General features: G+C 37.6%; 1 protein-coding gene across 2 annotated transcripts in view; it reads left to right on the forward strand.

The window, feature by feature from the left end:
* The first annotated feature begins 1,766 nt into the window (after positions 1-1,766).
* Positions 1,767-22,353, forward strand: part of SLC26A7 (solute carrier family 26 member 7) — a 70,191-nt gene continuing 49,604 nt past the window's right edge. For both annotated transcript variants that reach the window (XM_048287031.1, XM_048287032.1), the window contains exons 1-3: positions 1,767-2,258; positions 15,343-15,453; positions 19,721-19,893. In XM_048287031.1, the coding sequence (XP_048142988.1) occupies positions 2,066-2,258; positions 15,343-15,453; positions 19,721-19,893 (477 nt within the window). In that variant the 5' untranslated portion in view covers positions 1,767-2,065. The remainder of the gene's footprint in view (positions 2,259-15,342; positions 15,454-19,720; positions 19,894-22,353) is intronic.

The raw sequence follows: 22,353 nt of genomic DNA on the forward strand, positions 1-22,353 counted from the left end.
TGGGATTGATGAAAACGGTCCAGTTTTACTGAATCTTCAATGAGGAGGTGGGGAAATCTCAATTACAGACTTTTTCAAACATCTTCAGCATTTTGGTGCATGAAGGTTGAGGAAAGGATAATATGTTCTTGTGTGTTTAGCAATGGTTCTTTGGTTTCCTAAAGCGGTTTTTTTTTGCCTGTTTCAGAATACTCAGAGCTTCTAGCAAAACATGATTAAAAAAAAAAAGAGGCTAGGCTCTTTTACACAAGTATCTATATTTGGGTATGTTTTTGCACATGCATATTTATGTGTATAAATGTATTTTGATTTTTATTCCACGGTAAATACTGTTATAGTTAGAGGTACTGAACATTTCATCAAAACTAAGCAGCACCTGACTGCTGAGTAGCTCTCACTGTAGCTGTAAGGATTCCTGTCCACTTCTGACTACTGAAAGTAAGGAAAGATCTGTGTTGTGAAACACTTGGCAGACATAAACACCTCAGTTATGATGTCCTTGAACTGTACTTCGAAGTTAAAAAACAGAGATAACCAAAAACACAAACCACAAAAAGAAAAAATAAATTATGTTTAGAGGTTTAATCTAATGAACAGAAGTAAGATTACCTGTCTTTAAAAAGTGTATGTTTTTAATGAGTGGACAGGGCAAAGAATAAGTATGCCAGGAATACTTATAAGTAAGGGTCTGTCTCAAACTAAGACATTCTTTCCTTCTCTTTCTTGTTTCTTTTTTGCCTTTGCACTGCTATGGGACACAGTTATGGACATCAGCTGAATGTCACTCAGTAGAATTAACTGTGATGCATTTGTCCTTGTGCCAGTCTACCTGTTGCATTTGGAAGCAATCTCATTTTTCTAAAGCTGTTTTGGATGGAAAATGCTTCAGTTTTAGTTGCCTTAGTCTAAACAATAAAATGTAAATTAATTTCTATTTTAAAAAATGGAAATATTAAAAAATATATTTATTTTTATTGCTTACTGCAGAACAGTGGAAGACACTTCACCCATATGATGGATCTTGCATTTCAACTTAAATTTCTTTGCCATCCAGAGATACAGAAAACTTAGAGGAAAGCTTACTGTGTCCTTGTTCCATATCAGTCAAGGCATTTAAATGCCTGCACATGTGAAGCTCTTTCATGCCCTTATCTCTTTGTGTCTGAGCACTTTGTATCATACACAAGGTGCATGATGTTATTACCAGAACAAATGTTACTTGGTGAACTGTCTGTGCTGAGAGAGCCTTTGCTGAGTGGACAGCCAAGAGCAGAAAGGACTAGCTTTGAAGAAGAATGATTGTCACAAGAATTTTTGGCACTTCCCATGTGAAGCCGATACCCTGCAGTCCCTCACTGCACTTTGAGATTATTAGTCTTAAGTTTGAGGTTTCAGCCTACAGAGAGAGTCTGTGTATGTTTCCAGTAGGACTTATTGCTACCTGATGTTCTGCATTTACTACATAAATAAGCTCTTTACTGTAATTTAGAAGACAAAATGTTGGTGGACTAAGACAAGTCTTCTAGCACAAGCTTTGCTGAGGTCTTAATGCCTTCCGCCTGCGGCCAGAACAGCTCCCCCCAGGAGAGACAAGGCTGCTCTCCCGGGCTTGGCAGGGAGATGCCTGCTCTGCTGGGCACTTCTTGCTCAGATTAGCATAGCCCAGCCTATATCACACACACACCCAGTAATACCTCATTTTGCCACTGGAATGAGGCCAAAAGCACAAGCATTACAGGGATATAAAGCGGGAAGTTACTGGAAAGAATCACAAACTAACGTGAGACTAGACCAAATTTTTGCAAACAGCAGAAAATGTGATCTTTTTTTGTAGAGAGTTCTTGCATTTAATGTAGCTGTTTATATGATTGAAGCGCTTAATAAGTGTTTTCATTGAGTATAGTTACAGAACAGCTGCAGAAATCTTAAGTGCTTCTGTTCATTTTTTTTTCTCTGTAGTTTTGGAACTGAAAAATCTCAGAAGAAAACTGGAGGCTGACACAGATCAGGGTGATTCCTCAACTGTGCACTCTCCTGACAGAGGCACTGCTTTTGTGGGGTAGAAATGATGACAGGGGGAAAAAGGAAAAGAAGCACAGTCTGGAGGAAGATCCAGGCTGTTCGCTTTGAAGATATCAAAACCTGGTGTATGAGAAGGCTGCCTATCTTGAAATGGGTGCCTGTCTACAACTGGAAGGAAAATTTGGTTCCTGATACAGTGTCTGGGATGATGTTAGCCATCCAACAGGTGACTCAAGGTACAGTTAACTCATTTCAGATTAGTATTTTAAGTTTTTCTGGTCATATCTAATGTTGATTGGATCTAAATAAAAATATAAGGCAAAATATATAGTCTTAACTCATGTATAGAATGGATGTGCAAATGTGGATAGAAATGCATTGTGTTACTGTAGTTAAATTCTGGGGAACTTTACTATTTATCCCATACCTTTGACAATTTTTCAAACATTTAATATGGAAGGTGAGAGAGCAGTAACTCTATTCATACAGGATATGGTAATATACAATGTTTTATCAGTTAAATGACCACTTTTTTCTCTATTTCACATGGAAAACAAAATATAACTAAATGATAATTGCACTGTAAGATATGCTATTCTGGAAGAAACAAATGCATGATACTATTACCTGCAAAATTCCAAAACACAACAGGAAAAATTCACAACTTTCTGTACATAAAGAATGTTCCTGCCAGAGACATTATCCAGGGAGAGGATCTGCGGCATCCATAGCTTGTGTGCTGATTTAATGCTGTGTTGCATTACCTACCACACCTCTTTTCAAGAAGCAATACAAAGTAGGGGTGGAGCTAGACTCCATTTTACAGCTTAAAAAAAATAAGAAAGGAAAAAAAAAGAAGGAAAAGGAAAAACTCTTCAAACCCTGCACAATGACCTGCAGAAAGCTTAAGTTCCAGTCATCTTGCTTAGTAAAGTGATTGGTACTAGGAAATAAATGCTTTTGTCAGTTTCTGCTGTGTCTTTGATAGTGTCACCTTCTTATGACATTATCTTATATTTATCTCAGACAAATCACAGCTTCTTATCTCAGATGAACTTTAGCACCTTCCTTCATTTGAATGACATGTATTATTTCTTAACAATCTTCCATATTAGGTATGCTTAACTATCATTCATGTTAAATTATAAACACTCCTTTAATTGAGTTATGCTGGAGCTGGAAACAAATTATTTGTGTCAGTATTTGTGCTTTTAAAGTAATTAGGAACATCTGCATTGGCATGATTTAACTTTAAGAACCTTAATACTGCAAAGTACCTAATTTCACTGGTATGTGTGTATACAACAATTGTAATTAAAATGGTGCTAATAACACTATGTTGAAATTCATAAAAAATGCTACATTAAACAGCATTTCTGCAGTGTTGATAGTTTTAGCCAGGATTTTCGTGTTTGAGTCTTGTACCAAGAAGTCGTTTAATGTAACAGATAAATTTACAAAGATCCAGTGAAGACAAAAAATACAGGTTTGTGTTTTCTAGATTATTTTTAAATTCTCTAGAAACAATATTATCCTTATTTTATGCTGTTTAAAAAGAAATTGATTGAAACCCTTTCCTCCTGCTGATCTGTTTTTTCTTTCTCTGCTTGCTGCTTCTCAAGATTTCAGAATTATTTTAGGGGATGAAATAGGAGGAGAGTTAGAGACAGAAGCATTTCATCATGTTTGTGGTGCTTTAATTTGAATGCAAGGTATTAGCTCTTTCCCTAGTGTTGTAAGCATTCCAGTTACCAGAACTATCCTGATATTTCCACAGAAAGATTTCATGCATGAAAAAATGTTCCATTTGTTATATAGCACAAAGCAAAAAACCCACATATTTTAGAGGTCCTATTGTGACTGTTTCCTTCTACCCACAAGATAAACCAAGAAATTTTGTAATGAAATGAAAGGCAGAAATTCTAATAATAGCAGGAAAAAAAGGCAACCAGTGATAATTGACTTGTTGAGCATAGTGTCAACCTCAGCAACAGGTTTAAGCAAATTCAAGTATAAGGAAATAAACTTGAGTTACGAAGGTATTTGGAAAAATGTACAGCTGTATTTGTATGCAACAGTTTTCTGAGTGATGAAAGCTGCAAACTCCAGAGTAGAGAGCAGTCCAGTAGGCTGAAAATAATTAAGAAAGGCCTTCCAAATGAGCTGCATTTTTCACAATTTCCTTCTGTGGGATTTCTTACTCATCTGGCATTGGTCATATTCAGACTATTCAGGTTGGCAGCTGCTCCAATCTGGTGTAATGTGTTTGTCTTCCATCTTCTAATCTAAATTTTAGATAAAATTGCTGGTTTCCCTTTGTATAGTGAGGAAGAAAAGATGAAAGTCACTGTCCTTACTGTGTCATAGTGAAAGCAACAAAACTGGGCTGGGGGAGAGGAGACCAAGGAGTATAGCGTGATGGGAAGGAAAGACATGGGATTATCATGATGTGCTGCTTGGCATTTGTGATGAAAGAGTCATTGCTGAAACCAAAGAGTCATCCTGCAGTGTTCCTACAGTTGTTTCATTATTTGCTAAAAATGACAAATAAATATTAATTCAGGAGCCCCAAAATTCACTGCTGAACTCTTATGTCCTGTTTACCTATTGAGACAATACTTTTATTGTCTCTGTATGTTTCCTCTAGTTTTAGAGTCCTTTATCTACTCCCACAGAATATGGAGAAAGAAGTGTCACAGATAGTTATGTTTCTAAAAATTTTATGAAAATATCACATAGGAACAAGACCCTACAAGTTCTAACAAAAAAAAAACCAAAACCCTTTCAAATACACCAGTTGGTGGAAAGGCTCAGCTGGACTTGCAGTCTCAGACTGCAAAGTCAGTCAGCCACAAGTCAAAACCAGTAAAGGAAATCAGGCTTCATCAGTTCCAGCTATTTAATATTAGTTCCAACTATAATTCAATAATGCTGACATAGAATCCTTATTCTTGCTTTGATACCTAAGGTTGAAAAAATAATCTTTGCATCTAAAATGAACATCATGATCCAGTCTTGAATTTTGCTATATGCTGTAATAGGAAGTTAAGAAATTTGAACTTTTATGTTTTGGTAATCACTACATAATTTGTCTCAAAAATTTCTCAAAAATCTGTTATTGATGGACCAGAACAAGATGTCTCTAAATTAACAAAATAAATCCCTAATTTTCTTTTTGGATTAGCATTCATTGCTCTCTTCCATTTCCCTTTAAAACTTATTAATACCCCATCAACAGTGATTCTATGAAGAGTCTTCTTTCCACTTAATTCTGTATCCCTCATCCTTGCAAACAAATTCAATTCGTAGATCCCTGTAGATGTCCCATAAATGCCTAATCTTTTTTTTCCTTTCCAAATTGAAATGGAAAACAAAAGGTCTGCAGTGCAGGTAAGTACTTCTCAGCAAGCTGCTTTTGTATTCTTCACTGGTCAATGAAGACTTAGTTTGTAAGAGTTAATGAACATTAAATTAGAGAACATCCAAAGGAGGGTAACAAGGATGGTGAAGAGTCTTGATGGGAAGCTGAATGAGGAGCAGCTGAGGTCACTTGGTCTGTTCAGCCTGGAGAAGAGGAGACCTCAACATCCTCATGAGGGGAGGTGGAGAGGCAGGTACTGATCTCTTCTCTCTGGTGACCAGTGACAGGACTTGAGGAAACTGAGGAGGGGTTTAGGTTGGATATCAGGGAAAGATTCTTCACCCAGGGAGTGGTTGGGAATGGAACAGGCTCCCCAGGGCAGTGGTCACAGCACTAAGCCTGACAGCATTCAAGAAGCATTTGGACAACACTCTCAGGCACATGGTGTGACTCTTGGGGTGTCCTGTGCAGGGCCAGGAGTTGGACTGGACAATCTTTATGGATCCCTTCCCACTCAGCTTATTCTGTGATTCTATGCTTGTGAGAGGTGGTGAATGACTGTGTTTACATCACTTTTTTTCTTTTCTTTCATTCACTTATTAAGTTGTCTATCTTGACTGACAAGTTTTCTCACTTTTGCTTTTTTGATTCTCTCCCCCATCCTTTGAGGAGGAGTAAGTGAGTGAGTGAGTGGCTGACTGGGTACTTAACTGCTGGCTAGAATCAACCCACCACAGGCGTGATTCATCTGACTAAATCTAACCATCTGCTTTGTTAAGGTTGATTAATTATATTAATAAGATTTCCTCTGAGTGTAACGGGATTGGCTCAGATGTAGACACTGATGAGGCAGACATCAAAGTTTAGGTGTCTTAACCATGATATCCGTGGCATTGTGGGTAATAAACAATTCATGTTTAACATGGCTAAAGGCAGGTCTTACTGTTGTCTTTTCTGTAATTCATCCATTGACCTGTCACAATAATAACAGAGTTATTTGTGTTTTTTTCATGTGACATGGTCACCCCATACTCATATAAGAAGAATACTTTGTTCAGCCTGGGTCTGAATTTTTCTTGGTTTCCTTACATGGTAAAATTAAGGTGCATTTTGATGCAGTCTTTCCATGTAGCTAAATCTCATATAACTGTCATCATGTTTTTTCTGTAGCCTTCTGAATATGTGCTATAGTCCCATCATATCTCTTCAGAGTGCAGCTGCTTAGCCTATTTTCACAGTGGTAACTTTTATTGCACCAAGCAATAAAATCATCTTTACTTTCAAGGCCTTTCATAGGTGATCTTTCCTGACATTATTTATTCATTACCAAGCTCTTGGTCCATCTATCATTAATCCACTTTGTTATCCTTCTTCATTCAGTCTTGTCTTTTCAAACAAATAGCTTTGTGCCTCAGGATTTAAATTTTGCAGTGTATATTGGTTGGCAGTCATACCTCAGTATTTTGCTATTTAGAATGTGGGGTTTGTGGTTTGTTTTTTGCTCATTTGTTTGGTTTTTTTTCCTGGGCAGAACTGCACACTGCTCACAAAGGCTAGCATATAGAAAGCAAGTAGTTAGTACCATGACCCATCAATAAGCTTCCCTGAATGTCCCTGAATGTAACAGAAGTAAAGCCAAGTTTTCATGAAAAAGTTTATAAAACAGACCCTCTGTCATGCAGCTGAGTTAATTGCCAGAGGAATTATTCCCCAAGTTAGTCTGCTTGGATATATATTTTAGTGTATGTAACTTATTTATGTTCTCTATACAGGTAGGGGACACAAATGTGTCTGAAGCATTTTGGTCATGACATGCTGTGAAAATTAAGTGCTCTGCATAACATCTGAAGTTGCCTTACTCTTTCTGGATGTAAATGCCTAATGTAGGTACCTAACTTCAGACGACGTCAACCCTTCTCCCCAAGCTTTTTCCAAGATCTCTCCTGAGGTTTTGATAATTATAAACCTCATCTTCAAGCCATTAATGACCAGAGAGGGTCCTGCTTACACAAATATATGACTTAAATTCTATTTTTTGGTAATTTTCTGGGTGATGATAATACTTACATCCTACTTACTTTTCATTATAACAATTTAGAGCTCCTGTCCAATAATAGAAAAATATATGGGTAGGGAAATTAAACACACAAAAATACTTTTGCTTGAAACAGAGAAATGACTTATGCAATACTACATTGAGAGTTTAGGGTGCGAAGAATTCAGGTTTCAGTAGTTTGCTACTGATATGAATGTCCAACATTGCAATTGAGTTAGACCCTTCCAAAAAACCCCAAACCTACAAATGTTTTTCCAGCCTTCAAAAAGATGAGTACAAAACAAAGGCATGATACATTCTACTGAAGTATTTGATCTGAATGGAAGCCTCAGTGCAAAATTAGAACTTTGAAACTTCAGCTTCCTGAAGGATGATGACTTTGCCATGTGGGAAGTGGTCAAGCACATGGATATATAACTGATAGCAAACAGAGAAAATGAAACACATTCAGACTGAAGGCTGAGATGGGTAATCGCCGTCTCAGGATTCTGAAAAACTAGATGGGTTTCATTGTGGATCTGGTAAGACGTGCCCTAGATGATTCTGTCCAATTTGGAATTATATTCTGTGATTGCTAGTGAGCTTAGCGTTGTACCCCAGTTACAAGTCTGTATTGCAGATGAGGGACTGGACCAGATGCAAGCCATAGAGTTGTATATCTCTTTAGTAATAGTAATTATAATTATAAGAATAATAATGCTAATGAAAAAAATATATACATGTAGAGCAATAAGGGATACCAGAGTGATTAATTCAGCTATGCAATTCTGAAGCAGGACTCTAGGACAGCTGGTGGGTTTTGTTTCAGATTTATGTATGGATTCTAAAGACAAATCTGCTGCTGCTCTCAGTTAGAGGTGGTTTTAATGATGTGTTGGAAAATGATTATCCTATTTGAAAAAAACATGGGCTGCTGTGTGAGTTAGGAGGTGCAAAGAAGGTGATGACCACTGGTAGTGCTGTCTGTTGATCCATTATCACAAATATAGTGTGTTGTTTCGGTTGCCTCTGTTCATGGAAGATGATCTCAGCAGAATAAAAGGCTAGGAGAAGGAGCAGAAAAACAGAGATTATATTTGGGAGAAAACTTAAATGGCTCAGACAGGTTAATTAAAACCTGGAAGGTTTTTTCCTTATCAGGAAAGGCTTTTAAATTAAAAGACGGTTGCAGCACATGGAGAAATGAAAACAAAGTAACATGAATATGTTTAGATTTAAAACTGGAAGTAGTTCTAAAAATATTGCATTCAAATACTGGGGTAAGAAGATGGATCTCCTTATCACATAATTCCATTCACAGATGTGCTAAATTACATGTTTGGCTGAGGGGGAGCAGACCACAAGGGAGGGTCTTCATAAGTTTATGCTCCCTTCCAATATCTGCTGCTGCTCAAAAAAAAATTGAAGTTTTGAACTTGTGTGTATCTATTAGAAAGTTAAGACAAATGTGTGGGAGTTTCAAAACTAAAATACTGCCACTGTATTTCTGATTCTATCTTTTCTTGCTAAGTTTGTGGATTCATAAACATTATTCTGTTTCTTTTGAAATAAACATTTGTCTGTGTGCTATATTGCATGTACTCAAAAGCTGCCTATTGGAAGCATGAGGGTGTAAAGTTTGGACTTTCAAATTTATCAGATTGCAGTGATGTCAGTGTTTGTAGTCTAAAAAACAATATTTTTTTTGCAGGCAGCTAGTTCAGGGATATGCTTCATATAGAATTTATATATACATTTGCTGCCTTTCCTATGACCTGTCATGAACAAGAAATGCTTTGGCTCAAGCGGATTTTGGTGGGCTGTTTTTTTGGAGGGTGGAGGGCCCTTGAGACATATTTCCTCTAAAAGTTAAATATGTAGATGGCATTTGATGAAATCAGTATTGTTATTTCTGCCAACTTCTTTTTTTTTTCATTCTTCAAGCCCAACAATAACTCACTGAGTCTTGGTGTGGTTTGTATGTTTTAATTAAAGTTAATTTAATCTGGAGCTGGATTTATTGCTGAACAACTAATTCCTTAACACTGGCTGGAGACCTTGACATTAAAAAAAATTAACTATACTGCTTTTCTTCATTCCAGAATGGGTGCCCAGTGTTTTGGAAGGCATGATGCCAAAAACTTATATAATTTTTTTTTCTTAGCTTTTCATGGAGGAACCCCAGCTGTGTCTTCTCAAGGGTGATAGTTGCCGGGGGTTTATTTCAGGCTCTGATCATAAATGTAGACATAAATATACTCTGAGCTGACTAACTGGAGCTAATAATTTTATTAAGGGGTAAAGCTGCCTTGTAAATATACATCTGGCTTACAAATAACATGTGTAGATGAAATCAAATAAGCACATTTGGAAACAGAGCCAGAAAAACCTCCTGCAGAATGCATTGGAGAATCCATGTAGTCCATGATTTGTAGAAGAGTGTCCAGTTGAACTCTGTTATAGTTCTCCTATGCAAAGAATAATGATGTAAGCTGAATATGAAATTTGACATGTTAGTGAGTAAATGTGGGACAATGTTTCATACTTTACAGTTTTCCAGGAGAGGAGAAAGGCACTTAGGCTGCTGTGCATGCAATGTTTTATTTCTAGTGCCTATAAAATTCTTCCAAGTTACACATGTGCTAATACAGACCTGTCTAACAGACTGCTAGAAATGTGAATTCAGTTTCTGGATGACCTCTGACTCCTCTGGGGCCTCATGTCCAGGTACACTCTGGTGTACATACATCTTTGTATGACCAGATGAGCTGCGCGGATCCCTGTGCCTTGGGGTGCCTGAGCACCATGGACAGAGACTGAGAAACCCAGGAGATGTTGATTCTTGAAGGAAGAAATGACACCACATATAATCTTCCAGATCATAAAACTGTTAGTGTTCAGATCCTTGGCCACCAATGTGCCAAAATGAATGCCCTTTTCATGGATTTCAGAAAGTCCAGTTCATCTGGATTAAGGCCTGTAATCTCTCATGGTAGGTTTTTGTTTCTCCACAGCATTGACGCTTCTCAAAATATTACCTCATAGTTACTTGCTTGCCAGAAACTCCTTATGCTTCATTTTCTGTTTATTCTTACTGAAATACAGAGAGATTTACCTATAATCCACTTTCAAAATGCTTTGTTGATTCTGGAGGTGGCCGAATTCTTCAGGTATTATGTCTGACTGGTGGATAATAGCTCATAGAACTCACTGTAAAACAATTTAAAGAATCTCTGTGGTGTTCAGATATTGTGTCAAATTCGTCCTAAAGAGGTCTTAATGTCAAGACTGATAGCTTTTCTTGAGGAGCTCTATTAAAAGAAAACACTAGAAATTTTTAATGTCGGTTTTGTATGTATCTAAACTCTATTATGTACAGAAGGGTCAAGCTGTCTTGAATAGTGAAATCATAAGTGGGTCCTGCCATCAACTTGTTTCTTGTACCATAATGCTTGCATATTTTCCTTTTGAACATTTAAGATGCAAATGTCAGGATCTGGAGACCTGTAAAGTGGCAGAATAGAACAGTGTTTTCTCAAACCTACCTTGGATGTAGTTGTCAGGTGGTACATTGAGAGAGCTGCATTTTAGAGTCTGAAATACTGTGAATTCAGGTACTATGGCTAACAGAGCTGAGGTGCTTAACTCTCACCAGGCTGAAGGAGTCAGTTGCATGGGAAGGAACTGCACTGAAGCATCCTCCAAAAAAAAGGGTGGTTGCCAAATCAACATTGTGCGGTCTCTGAAAGATTTATGGTTCATTTTTGAGGATCTGTCCTTCCATTTTGTCTTTACATCTTCATTTGCCTCAGGCTTGAAATGACAGAAGAACCAAGGAATGATTTTAAGCTCTGGGTACTTTGTCACAAAGTAAGTCAGACAGAAGGTACAATCCACTTGTGTAGGCCCAGCAAATGGGGCCATTATGTAACAGAGGTCTTGCAAGCATGAATGTGCATTGAGAGAACTGATACTGAGCTTCCCAGTTTTTGGAGGTAAATGACACTATTTCCAAAGGATCATTTTGTGTTAAAAGCTTTTACAAAATAGCCATTGTCAAAGAACCCTCCAGAACTGCAGGTTTGTGTAGGAAAACTGTTATGAAATATGATATAAATTTTTTTTTTCCTGTGGTGGGTTGTTTTTTTCTTCAATAGAAATTAGCTATCCTGGAGTTAGAAATTAAAGCCTGGGATACGACTCATTGGTTGTCTAATTTGTTAGTTCTCCAAGAAGCATTGATAGGAGCATCATTAAATATGTGTCAATTCTACATTTTAGGGCATCCTCAGAAATACCTTTTTTACTTCATAGTTCAGCTTAATGAAAAAATATAGAAATTGTATTTTTCTGAAGCATCAGAGAGTGACCACAACTGCAGATAGCATTTTTGAGTGGGATAAGATGAATTAGTGTCATTTAGGGTTCCATAAACCTGGGTCTGACCAGCTTAGTATAGTCACATTTAAGAGTAAAAGGTTACAATTACAGAAAGTTATTTGAATATACACTCTATCAGAAAGACTTTTAAAATATATAGCTTTTTACAGTAAATACTAAATGCTACTAATGTTGATATTCCTCAAATTAATTATAGGCTTAATACTTTTCCTGCTTCTTCAGTTAATTTCTGGTTTGTACCTAGTATTTCCAAAAGACATGGTAGAGCTTTCCTCAGAATAGATGTATGTGTCAGGAGCATATTTCCAGATGCAGAAAATTGTTAACAAGTTGACCATACTCTGGTGATTCACAGCTCTTTTTCCTATGCGAATTATTTTTTTATTGCTGTACTTTTGGCACTAGTCTAATCAGCAGGAACTACCAACTTAAACTGAGACGCTTCTCCTGTGGTCAGAGATGGCCTTGTTTCTCTTTGTATCAAGCTTGTTATTTTGTAGTAACTTGCATTTGACACTGATTAACAGTGGGGAACATCGCTTGCTTTTCAGAGTGGCGTGCCAGAGGATTGTTAAGCACCTGGTGCTAGTCACAGGTTATGGTTTTCAGTGAAAGTGTGTCCCACAATGGTATCTTATGATAAGGAGGTAGTTAAAACAAGCAATATTAATGTACTGTATCCAAACTTACTGTTCAATATTTGTTTGCATTTCTTTTCATGGAATTTGTATTCTTATATGAAAACCTTAATGTCACTGCCATGGGGGCTTCTCCATGTTACCAATGAAGATTATGTGAGATCCTTACTTTATGATCTATTTCTTTTAAGTATTACTGTTTGGAATGAAAAAATAATGTTTCCTGTCTTTTGACAGGAAAGCTCTTGAGCACATGGAATGCACTGCAGTGAAGTTTAATATGAAAATTAATGAAATAAGCTGAAATATACTACTGATTACATCTTGAAAAAGTATTTTAACCTTTAGAACATTTGATGCCTAATCAGAAAACCTGAAGTCTTTACTAATTCTATTTTATAATGGCTGTCTGTTCTTACACACTTCGGTAAGTGACATGCTTCAGTAATGGGAGTAAAAACCTAACAAACAGAGCCAGGACTCAAGTCAAAGATTGGTAATTTTAGCTCTGTCCTGATTGCAATGACCTCTCTATGAGAACAATGACACACTGCTTCTAGAAATTTAATATAAAAGAATGTGAAAGGTCTAAGTGAGAAATGGAGAAAAACAAGAGCTGAATTTAAGTTCAGATTATCTGCCTGTAAACAAGTGATATTTATCAACAGCAGATAATCTAGATTTATAACCACAACCAGGATTTACAGGCCCTTCCCAAAAACCTTCTAAAGTACATAGCTTGCTCAGCATTCAGTACTGAAACTTGTGTATTTCCCTTATGCTTGTCCACACAGACAGGTAAATTCATTTCAATTATGTTGCTATAACTAAAATGAGGCTGAAGTTATACTGATTCTTCCGATTCCTTTACTTTTTGGAGAGTGAAATAAATTAGCCTTGCATAATGCTTTGTTGAAATGTTGGAATATCTGTGTGAGTAGTATTCAACTAATGAATTAGTTCCAAATTTTTTGTTTCCTTTTGGTTTTGTTCATAAAATGGTTATAATGGAAGAGCTTTCCAGCGTTAAACAAGCTTTAAAACATTCTTTCTCCTATTCTCTTTTCCCCCCTCCCCTCCTCCATGCTCAATTTTGTCTGGACAGGGTCATGCAGTTCTCTCCTGTGCTGTTTTTATTCTCCTCAGGCACACCCTTCTGTGTTGCTCTTGGGTCAGAAGCTCCTTCTACCTCTATTGATCATGTGAACATAGATATCACACTACAATTTCAAAGATCTTTCTGGTTTATGATAATGCTGTGCTAAGAGAAAAATGCAGAAGTGGCTATCAGTAGATGCACTAATTGCACTAGATGAATTGGCTGAAAAGCAACCAAGTCCATTTCTGTTTAAAAGAAGTTTAAACACATTAAAATATCTCATTTCCAAGTCATAATTGATAGTGCTACTTTGCTGAGCACAATGTGGATGAAAATGATTCATGTAGGATTCATATCAGCAAAATCTGCATAGTGAGGTTTTTCTAAGAACAGATGAACTGCTTCACTGAGAACTTGACACTTCTGATCTTTTGGCATTTTCTTGCCTCCCCCCACCATGTGCACTTTGTTACAGACTCAAATGAAAATTTAAGAAGGAGATTTTGAATAAAAATATTCAGAACTGCCTCTGAAAGCCCATAAACAAAGACATTCTTTGGCACTCTCCATATTGTTAAAGCCCCATAACACCAACATTTCAGGTAAAGAATGCTTTCTGGAGCAGTTAGGAAAGCTTGGTGAGAACAATTAATCCTACACATTTAGTTTTCTTTGGAGATCTCAAATGAACACAGAAGGCAACTCCATTCCACAGATCTGAATCACCTCTGTCCCAGACTGCACATGGTCATTCTCCCAGTGCACACACGTCTGTCCTAGGCTTGTGAGAACACTCAGGTTGAAGGGGAATTTCAGAAAGGCATCTTGTGTGTTACACAGGCCAGTCCTTTCTTCCAGACTGCATGATTCCCCAAAATTAATGGAGCAACTGTGCAGGGCAAGTTCTCCTTCTTAGTTTCCAGTAGTAAGAGCTGTGAAATGGCAGTAGAGCCTGCAGATCTGAAGCACAGTCTGGGGAGTCTCCTTCTGATGACTTGCAAGAAGTCAGTGCAGTCTGACTTGCTATCTTAGGTATCCTGAGTTGAACAGCAACCAAATCTGCTGCTTTGCAGGAGTGTCTCTGTTGAAAGATGAGTTCTTGTCGTATTCCGAGATTTTCTAGGAAAAGGATGGATGCTGTCCTCTATAGCTAAGTGGTGAAGGTAATTAGTAAGTCTATAAAGTTAAACCCTAACCAATTCAGTTTGTTCTCCATCTCAACATGAAAGTCAAATACTTTCTGTTTCTGAACTGACAGCTTTACACGATGAAAGAAATGTTAATATTTAAAGGCTTAAAAACCCCAGGCACCTAAAGAGGATGAACTCTGGAATATTTTTTTGTTTAAGAAATTAGAAGAAAGCAGACTGAAGGGGCTCCATCCAAACCAAAATTACAGGTTTTGAAGTATTTGTAAGAAATAACCATCCCATTGCCTGGAGAACTGGCAATCTCAAACCCATGTTTGTGAAGGTGGGGGTGAAACAATGCTGCCTCCTCCTGTGAGGCCTGGCTATTAAAAGAGGTTTGGAACCACTGATGGAGGCAACTTGGACACATGGTAGGATATGGGGATTTTGATGATGAAATGAAAAACCTTCCACAGTTCTTTCTGATCCTTATTTTACAGTAGTTCACTTGTAATCTAGGTTTTAATAAATGAAGATGATTTTTTTTCTGCTCTTAATAAAACTGTAGACATTTCCTCATAAAAATAAAAAACAACAAAGTGAACAGAACAGTTTTATCTTCATACAGTGAAGTAATTCTATTTAACTTTCTACAGGGCTGGCCTTTGCTATTCTGTCTTCAGTCCATCCAGTTTTTGGTTTATATGGATCTTTCTTCCCTGTCATTGTCTATGCCATATTTGGAATGGGACGTCATGTTGCAACAGGTAAGTGTCTGTTTGTTAAAATAATTTTCAAAAATAAGGAGCCGGATGCTGAAATTTATTTTTGTTTAAAGGTCAATGGAAGGACAATTATCTATGATTAAACAGAAATAAGATGTTTTTGTGCTTCTCTTTACAACTTTTTTTTCCTTCACTTTAAATACTTTAAAGAGCCTCATTAAGAATATATTGGAGTTACTCCATATATTGGAGTTACTCCTGCCATTATAATTTAATATTGCACTGACACTTCCTTTGTAAATGTAATTTACTAAGAGCTTTTGTATTTTAACTCTGCTTTAGAAATCTGCTTCAGGCTAAGAGTTTAACAAAGGCCTCTGCCAACAAGATGTATGCAAATGGAAATGAAAAATGTTTGAGTGCATCTTAAACCACAGAAAACACACATTGCTTCTTACCTGTCTAAAACACAAATTCTGCATTTCTCAGGGGAAAAATACCCCAAAAAACTACTTTCTGAGCCCATTACCTGCCATTGTATTAAAGCTAGAGACTCTCCCAATGAGGACTCTTGTCCTCTGCCAGAGTAGTTAGGTAGATAGTGAAAGGTGCTGCCTGGCTGATCTGCTGGTAGTTATGAGTTACAGGTTTACCCTCAGCAGAGCCTCAGCAGCTGGAGAATTGAATGGTTTTGTTCTCCTAATAGGTAGATGAATGCTCTGTTTCTGAGCCCAAAGAAATCAAATTATGGAGGGAAGCTGGAAATACTACTCATTAGATTGAACCCCAAATTCTTTGCTGTGCAGAAGTGGGCACTTGATGGCCCCTGAAGTTTGCAAGAAGGATGAGATAGGCCCAGTAGCAACACACAGCATGTCTGGGTAAAGGGAACCTGTGGCTGTCAGAAGAATTAAGCAGGGAGGAGGTATCTCTTCCTTGAAGAGGAGAAAATCTCCTGAAAGGAGGAAAGATAGTTCTGGGTAATCACACTCAAAATGAACTCCGCAGAGTCTGATTGTACAAGTGTATGCAATGTTTTAGTAAGAAGATAGCAACACATTTTGAGTACCCTTTTTTATCTAAAATATTCAGTTAAATTATAAAAAAATAAAATTCTGAACAGCTATAAATTCTCTTAGATAAAAAGGAAAGCTGAAAGTTTGTATTCCCTTGATGCACAGAAAGTATTTAAGCCTTTTGATATGCAAAAAGGATCTGTGGATGTGTTAGTGTCTTAATATGTATGAGTAAGGGACTATACTCAACTCATGTTAAAAAGGAAGCATTCCAAAAAAAGGCGAAAATTTAGAATCTGGGAAATGAATTTTACTCTTGAATAGAGACAGATTAGTACACTCATTAAAATTTTAGCCTATTTTAAAAAGCTGTTTCAAAACGAAAAATTTAGCAGTGTATTGTCAGAAGTTTGTTGGTGTAAGATTATTAGGAAGACAAGAATCCATCATATGTAGGAAAGTAGATAAGTAAGCATCTGGCTGACATAAATTCTAGTAATGAAAACAGGTGATAGAATATGTAAGCAGAAGCTCTTAAGTCTGACGTTTTATCCTTGGGAGGGAATACTGTTCAGAAAATAACTTACTGAGTTCCACAGCTTCATGTCTGCAGATTTCTGCATGGTCCTTGGTGTGGAAACCTATTCCATTCATAGGTCTCTACTTCAAAATTTAACCTCATTCAAAAAAAGGTAACAAAACAGTTTCCTTGCATTGATTTTTTTTTTTTTTTAATTAATATATTTGTGTGACATATATTGTTGATCCTTTCGGTAGAAAGGTCTCGTGCACTTGTTCCTCCAGCCTCAGTTAAGGCATCATGGTGTGTAGCTGAGTGTGTAGGAGGTATACTGCCTGCCTCAAATGCTCTGTAATTCCTTAGGTACGTTGGAGACAATCACTTACCAGAATTTTCGGTAAGATCTGTGCTGCTCTCCATATGTACACCGGCTGTAAAAGTGCCCTTTGTTAGTGAAGGCAGTCATGTTAATATGAAATGGAAAATCCATCAATGGCCCTGTTCTGTCAACTTTTATTCATTTGAAATGCCTCTTCTTTGAAATAGCTGATCTACTTCAAAAGATTTCCCACCTGAGCAACAAACACCTACACCTTTTTCATGACTTTTTAAAATATAATTGATTTTGAACCATCCTGTCAGACAGCTTTGTCTGTCATAGTAACACATACAAGTCTTTGATTTAAGATAGAATTTTATGTAAGCTCTTTTCAAATTTAATTTTATGTAAACTATTTTTTTTTTTTTTTTGGGGGGGGGGGAAGGGGGGTTAGGTAAAAATAAGAGAACAGCCAAAAGGAAAAAAAAGCAATCTGAAAAGCAAAATATTTAAAACTATCCTGAGTGTTTCTTGAAGAAAATGTATTTTAGGCCTAGATAAAAAAAGGGAATGTGATCAAAAAAACCACCCCTTCATGGTTCAAGGGCAAATTAAGGGGACTGTAATGGGTAACAGTGTGTAATGGCACTTGAAAAATTGAAAGCTTGGCTAAATGAGGTGGGTGGGAAAGCCATGAAATGTGACGGGTCAAACTTGTGCAGGAGTATTAAAAGGCTAAAAGAATTTGAAGAATTCTACAGAGAGTATGATCAAACTGATAGTTAGAAGTTCTATAAATACACCAAAATCAGGACAATGAGAAGTACACCGATAGGACACCTTTCTGACAAAGGGGTAACAGGGACATTCTGTGGCAAGGCCACAGGATTATCAAGTTGTCAGTATAATTTTGCAGGGTAGTTAGAAGGTCTCTGCAGGGAGTCCTGGGAACTGCAGACCTGTTGATAACAGAAATAAAAATACTGAATCATAGAATCTTACAACCATAGAATGGCCAGGGTTGGAAGGAGCCTTAAAGATACAACCCCTCTGCCATGGTCAGGGACACCTTCCACTAGATCAAGTTGCTCAGAGCCCCTTCCAACCCGGCTTTGAACACTCCCAGGGATGGGACAAAAAAAGATATGTATAATCAGACCCTGCTGGAAAGGAATTAACGTGACTTCTGTAAAGGAAAATCCTACCTCACTACCTCCTAGACTACTGTATGAATGTCAACAAGCACATGGAGAAGGGATATACTTTGACTATAAGATATCAGAATGGTCAAACAGCTACTGATAAGGTTCCATACCAAAGGTTACTAAAGAAACTAAGTTGCCCTTGTGATAGAAGGAAAGTCCTTTTATGAATTGGTTGAAGGATATGAAGCAAAAGGCTGGACCTCATGGTCATTTTTCAGGGTGGCAGTATCCCTGGTGGGTTCCCAAGGAATTCATGCTGTGAGGTTTACTCTATGAAGGCCAAGGTGAGGGTAGGACTGTGTTCACCAGGTCCTGCAGCGGTAGAAAAAAGGCGAGTTCAAAGAGAATTCGCTTTAAAAGACTTCTAAAGTATTGATTAAAGAAAACAGTACAGCAGATGGTGAACTTCTGGAACCTGCTCTCAGAGGACACTATGGTGGGAGATATACAAGCTGGCTCAGACAAGCCTTTGACAAATTCATGAATTCTAGTCCACAAACAAAATCAAAAAAGGCCAGCTAAGGAAGTACTTCTCTATCACAACAGCTATGGATGCTGGCAATAAGGGCAATGGCCTGCAGAAAACAGCCAGGCCTGTGTGCTTTCCCCGGGTAACAGCTCTGATTGTCACAGCTGGAGGCAGAGTACTGGGCAAGATGGGCCATTGTTCTGACATAGCAAGATATTTCTTACGCTCTAATACCTCTGCATGTTTGCGTCTTTCAATGTTGAATTGTCATCCTCATTTATCTTTGTGTTATTAAAAATGCTATACCTCTCTCAGCAAATAAATGTTTTTCTCATAATTTGCCTCCATTTATTAGAGTGCTAGGTACTATTTAATGGGCTAGGTGCTATATATAGTGGGAATTAATTGCCCTAGAAATTTGAGTGGTGAACACTTGGGATTCTAAGACAAATAGCTGCTTGATCACATCCAGGGTGAGTTAAAAGCATTTCTGATAACTTGAAATCATTGTAAATTGTTGTATTTGAATCTCTTTTGTAAACCTGTCTAAACGAATGTGCTAAAAAAAAGAGGATTTATATTTAATTTGCCTGTATAAATGGTATTTTATGGGAAGAAATGTGTTACATAGAAAAATTACCTTAAAAATTGTTCTTATGATGACAGGAATATACAAAATGGCACTTTTACTTATAATGGCTATTTTGAAAAAGAGACCATGAGTGATGGATACAGACAGATATACAATTATTGGTGATTAATGTGTGGCTTTTTTTGCAGGAACTTTTGCTTTAACTTCCTTAATATCTGCCAATGCAGTTGAGCGCCTTGTTCCTTCAGTCAGAGCTAATTTCACTGCAAACAATGATTCCGGAATTCTGGGTTTGTCGGAATTTGAAATGCAGAGGATTGGAGTTGCAGCAGCAGTTTCATTTTTAGGAGGAATCATTCAGGTTGGTGGTGATCGCATTTTCTGTATGCTACTGATGTTCTGCCTTTGCAACAGCTGTGACATTCATAATACTTTTTTTACTTCTCTGAGAAGAACTAATGGAAACATCTGGTTCAATGGTCATAAATGATGAAATTAATGTGCTTTAAGAATTTGCTACTCCTTTGTTGAGATGTAGTAATTATCTGTATACATGCTCCTAATGTGTTACAATATGAAGCAAAAACCACATTCAGTCAGCTCTAATATAACGCTCACTTGCAGCTGGTGTCCCCTTTCCTTCTCCTTCAGAAACAAACATGAATCAGCTCCTGGTAAGCACTGACATATTCTTGAGGCTTTCTGTTGCCCTTGGCTTGAAAAGAAATACTATACAATATCCAATAATTAAAAACAGTAGGGAAAACTTTAAATTCTCTTTGGAGTTCACACACCCATCATTAAAGTGAAATAGTAAAACAGATGTCTTCAAATGATTCTCTAAAGTTTATTCAAATGATCAGAGGTCTTTTAAATTTCTTCTTTTTTCTTATTCTGGCCACAAGGGCCAAGTTCCTTTATCCATTGCCAGTTGCTTAGGTCTTCAAAGAAAGCTTCCCTCTTTTCTTGTAAATATTAAAATAGAAGAAATGTTCCAGCTTGCAATATTGCAACAACTCCTGGGTACCTGGGCTCCTGAAAGAAACCCAGACCCCTCCACTTGGTGCTTTGGATGCCTCTACCGTGCAGAGGAGGAGCAAAGGAGCCCATAATGGGATCTTCAGTAGCCTGTGTGCTTGGCAGGAACTGGGGTGCATACTTAATGTTAGTCACCAGGAAATATCAAGAAGCATTGTTATTTCTGTTGCATTTTTATAACTCTTTTATTGGTTTATGACCAGGATTCTTTTAGTGGATTATGGCTTGGGGTGGGAACATGAGGGACAGCCTACAGACAACACGGAAAGCAGAGCTGATGCAGATTGTGCGTGGCTGTGCCTGCACGTGCTGTCCCAGTGCACCACTATGTGAACCACAGCACTGCATCTTATGCAGGGTGCTTGCAACAGCAGAGCATGAATGCAGATCTTCATGCAAGAGACCTGTGCTCACAGGTTGGAAATCTCCTACATCATCCTCAGAGAGGCCAAAATGCCTCACACAGGAAGTTGGTGCCTGCATTCATTTGATCTCACTTCAAAATCCAGTGCAGAAATTATTTTGCTTGGTGGCTGTAGAATCCCATTAGATGTGTAAGTTCTCTAGACCTCTTACTCTTTCATCCTGAAAAGTTCTGCTTTTTCATATGACTTCAATTGCATCAGCTGATTTATCTCAGCCTATGTCCTGTTTAATCCTGACTGGAATGAGAAGAACTACAAAATCCTCCCTGCATCTTCAGAGCAGGTCTGGTAGGGAACTGTGCCATGTGCATGGACTCCTCTCTCAGGTCAACAATGTCACTTGCAATAGAATCATATTAACACAGGTGGTGCTTGTTGTGCTGGCACTAGTCCTTTCTGTGTGTTTAATGGTTGGAGACCAGAGTAAAATACTTATTTCCTAAAGAAGTGCCTTGAAGCTATTAATACTGTGATACGCAAGTGAAAGTCTGGATCAAGGCTGAGATTAAACTTTGCCATCTTCTCAGGTGCTGTTAAGTGTGGGAATCTATGTTTCTCATCATGATTCCAGTCTCCCAACTAACAGTTGCTGCAAACCCCAGAGAAGGTGACAGGGCACATTGTGCTCTTAATGGAGAGCTAAATCAGTCACCTTCTTCTATTTATCAGATTAGATTAGAAATTAATTAATAGCCTGGAGTTAATGTATATTCTGGACAGGAAGCATTTGAGGCAACAGCTTTTCATTGAAGACATCCTGAAATACAAAAAGAAGTTGTATTTTCAGTGTAGTTGTTATTTGGGATGGTACTGCTCCGGGAAGGGAGCAGACCTGGGTTATGTTATCTACTATAAGACTTAAATTTTTCTGAAAAACAGTCAAAATGCAGCTCTCTAACCAGCCACTAATTGCACAAAACAATGGATGCTGTGACTAATCCATACCTTGGGCAGCCTCCACATGAAGGATGAAAAGTCCTTGCCAAAGCAGCTGTTTTGTTCTTGAGAAGAGTAGGTAAAGAGCTGAACACCCTCGGCCTAAAAAGCAATTTGATACTTTTTTTCCAGTAGCCTGGCTAAGTACTCTAAACAGCAAATAATGTTATAAAACAAGGGAAAACATACAAAATAGTGAGTAATGGAGGGAAGGCATGGAGGGAGATGTTTTTGAGATGAACTGCTGTTGGCTACTTTGTGTTTAGTACAGACCACAACTGTGCATTTATGTGTGAGGCAAACTCTGAGCAGGCTCTGTGAATCTCAGCGCCATCCAGACATGAAATAAATTAGAACTGTTTTCTGGTCATAAGACAAGAACAGGTAGAGCTTATCAGAATTGAAATTTGGGGCTTAGCTGA

This window comes from Corvus hawaiiensis, chromosome 26, assembly GCF_020740725.1.
Source record: "Corvus hawaiiensis isolate bCorHaw1 chromosome 26, bCorHaw1.pri.cur, whole genome shotgun sequence".
Classification (NCBI taxonomy): Eukaryota; Metazoa; Chordata; class Aves; order Passeriformes; family Corvidae; genus Corvus; species Corvus hawaiiensis.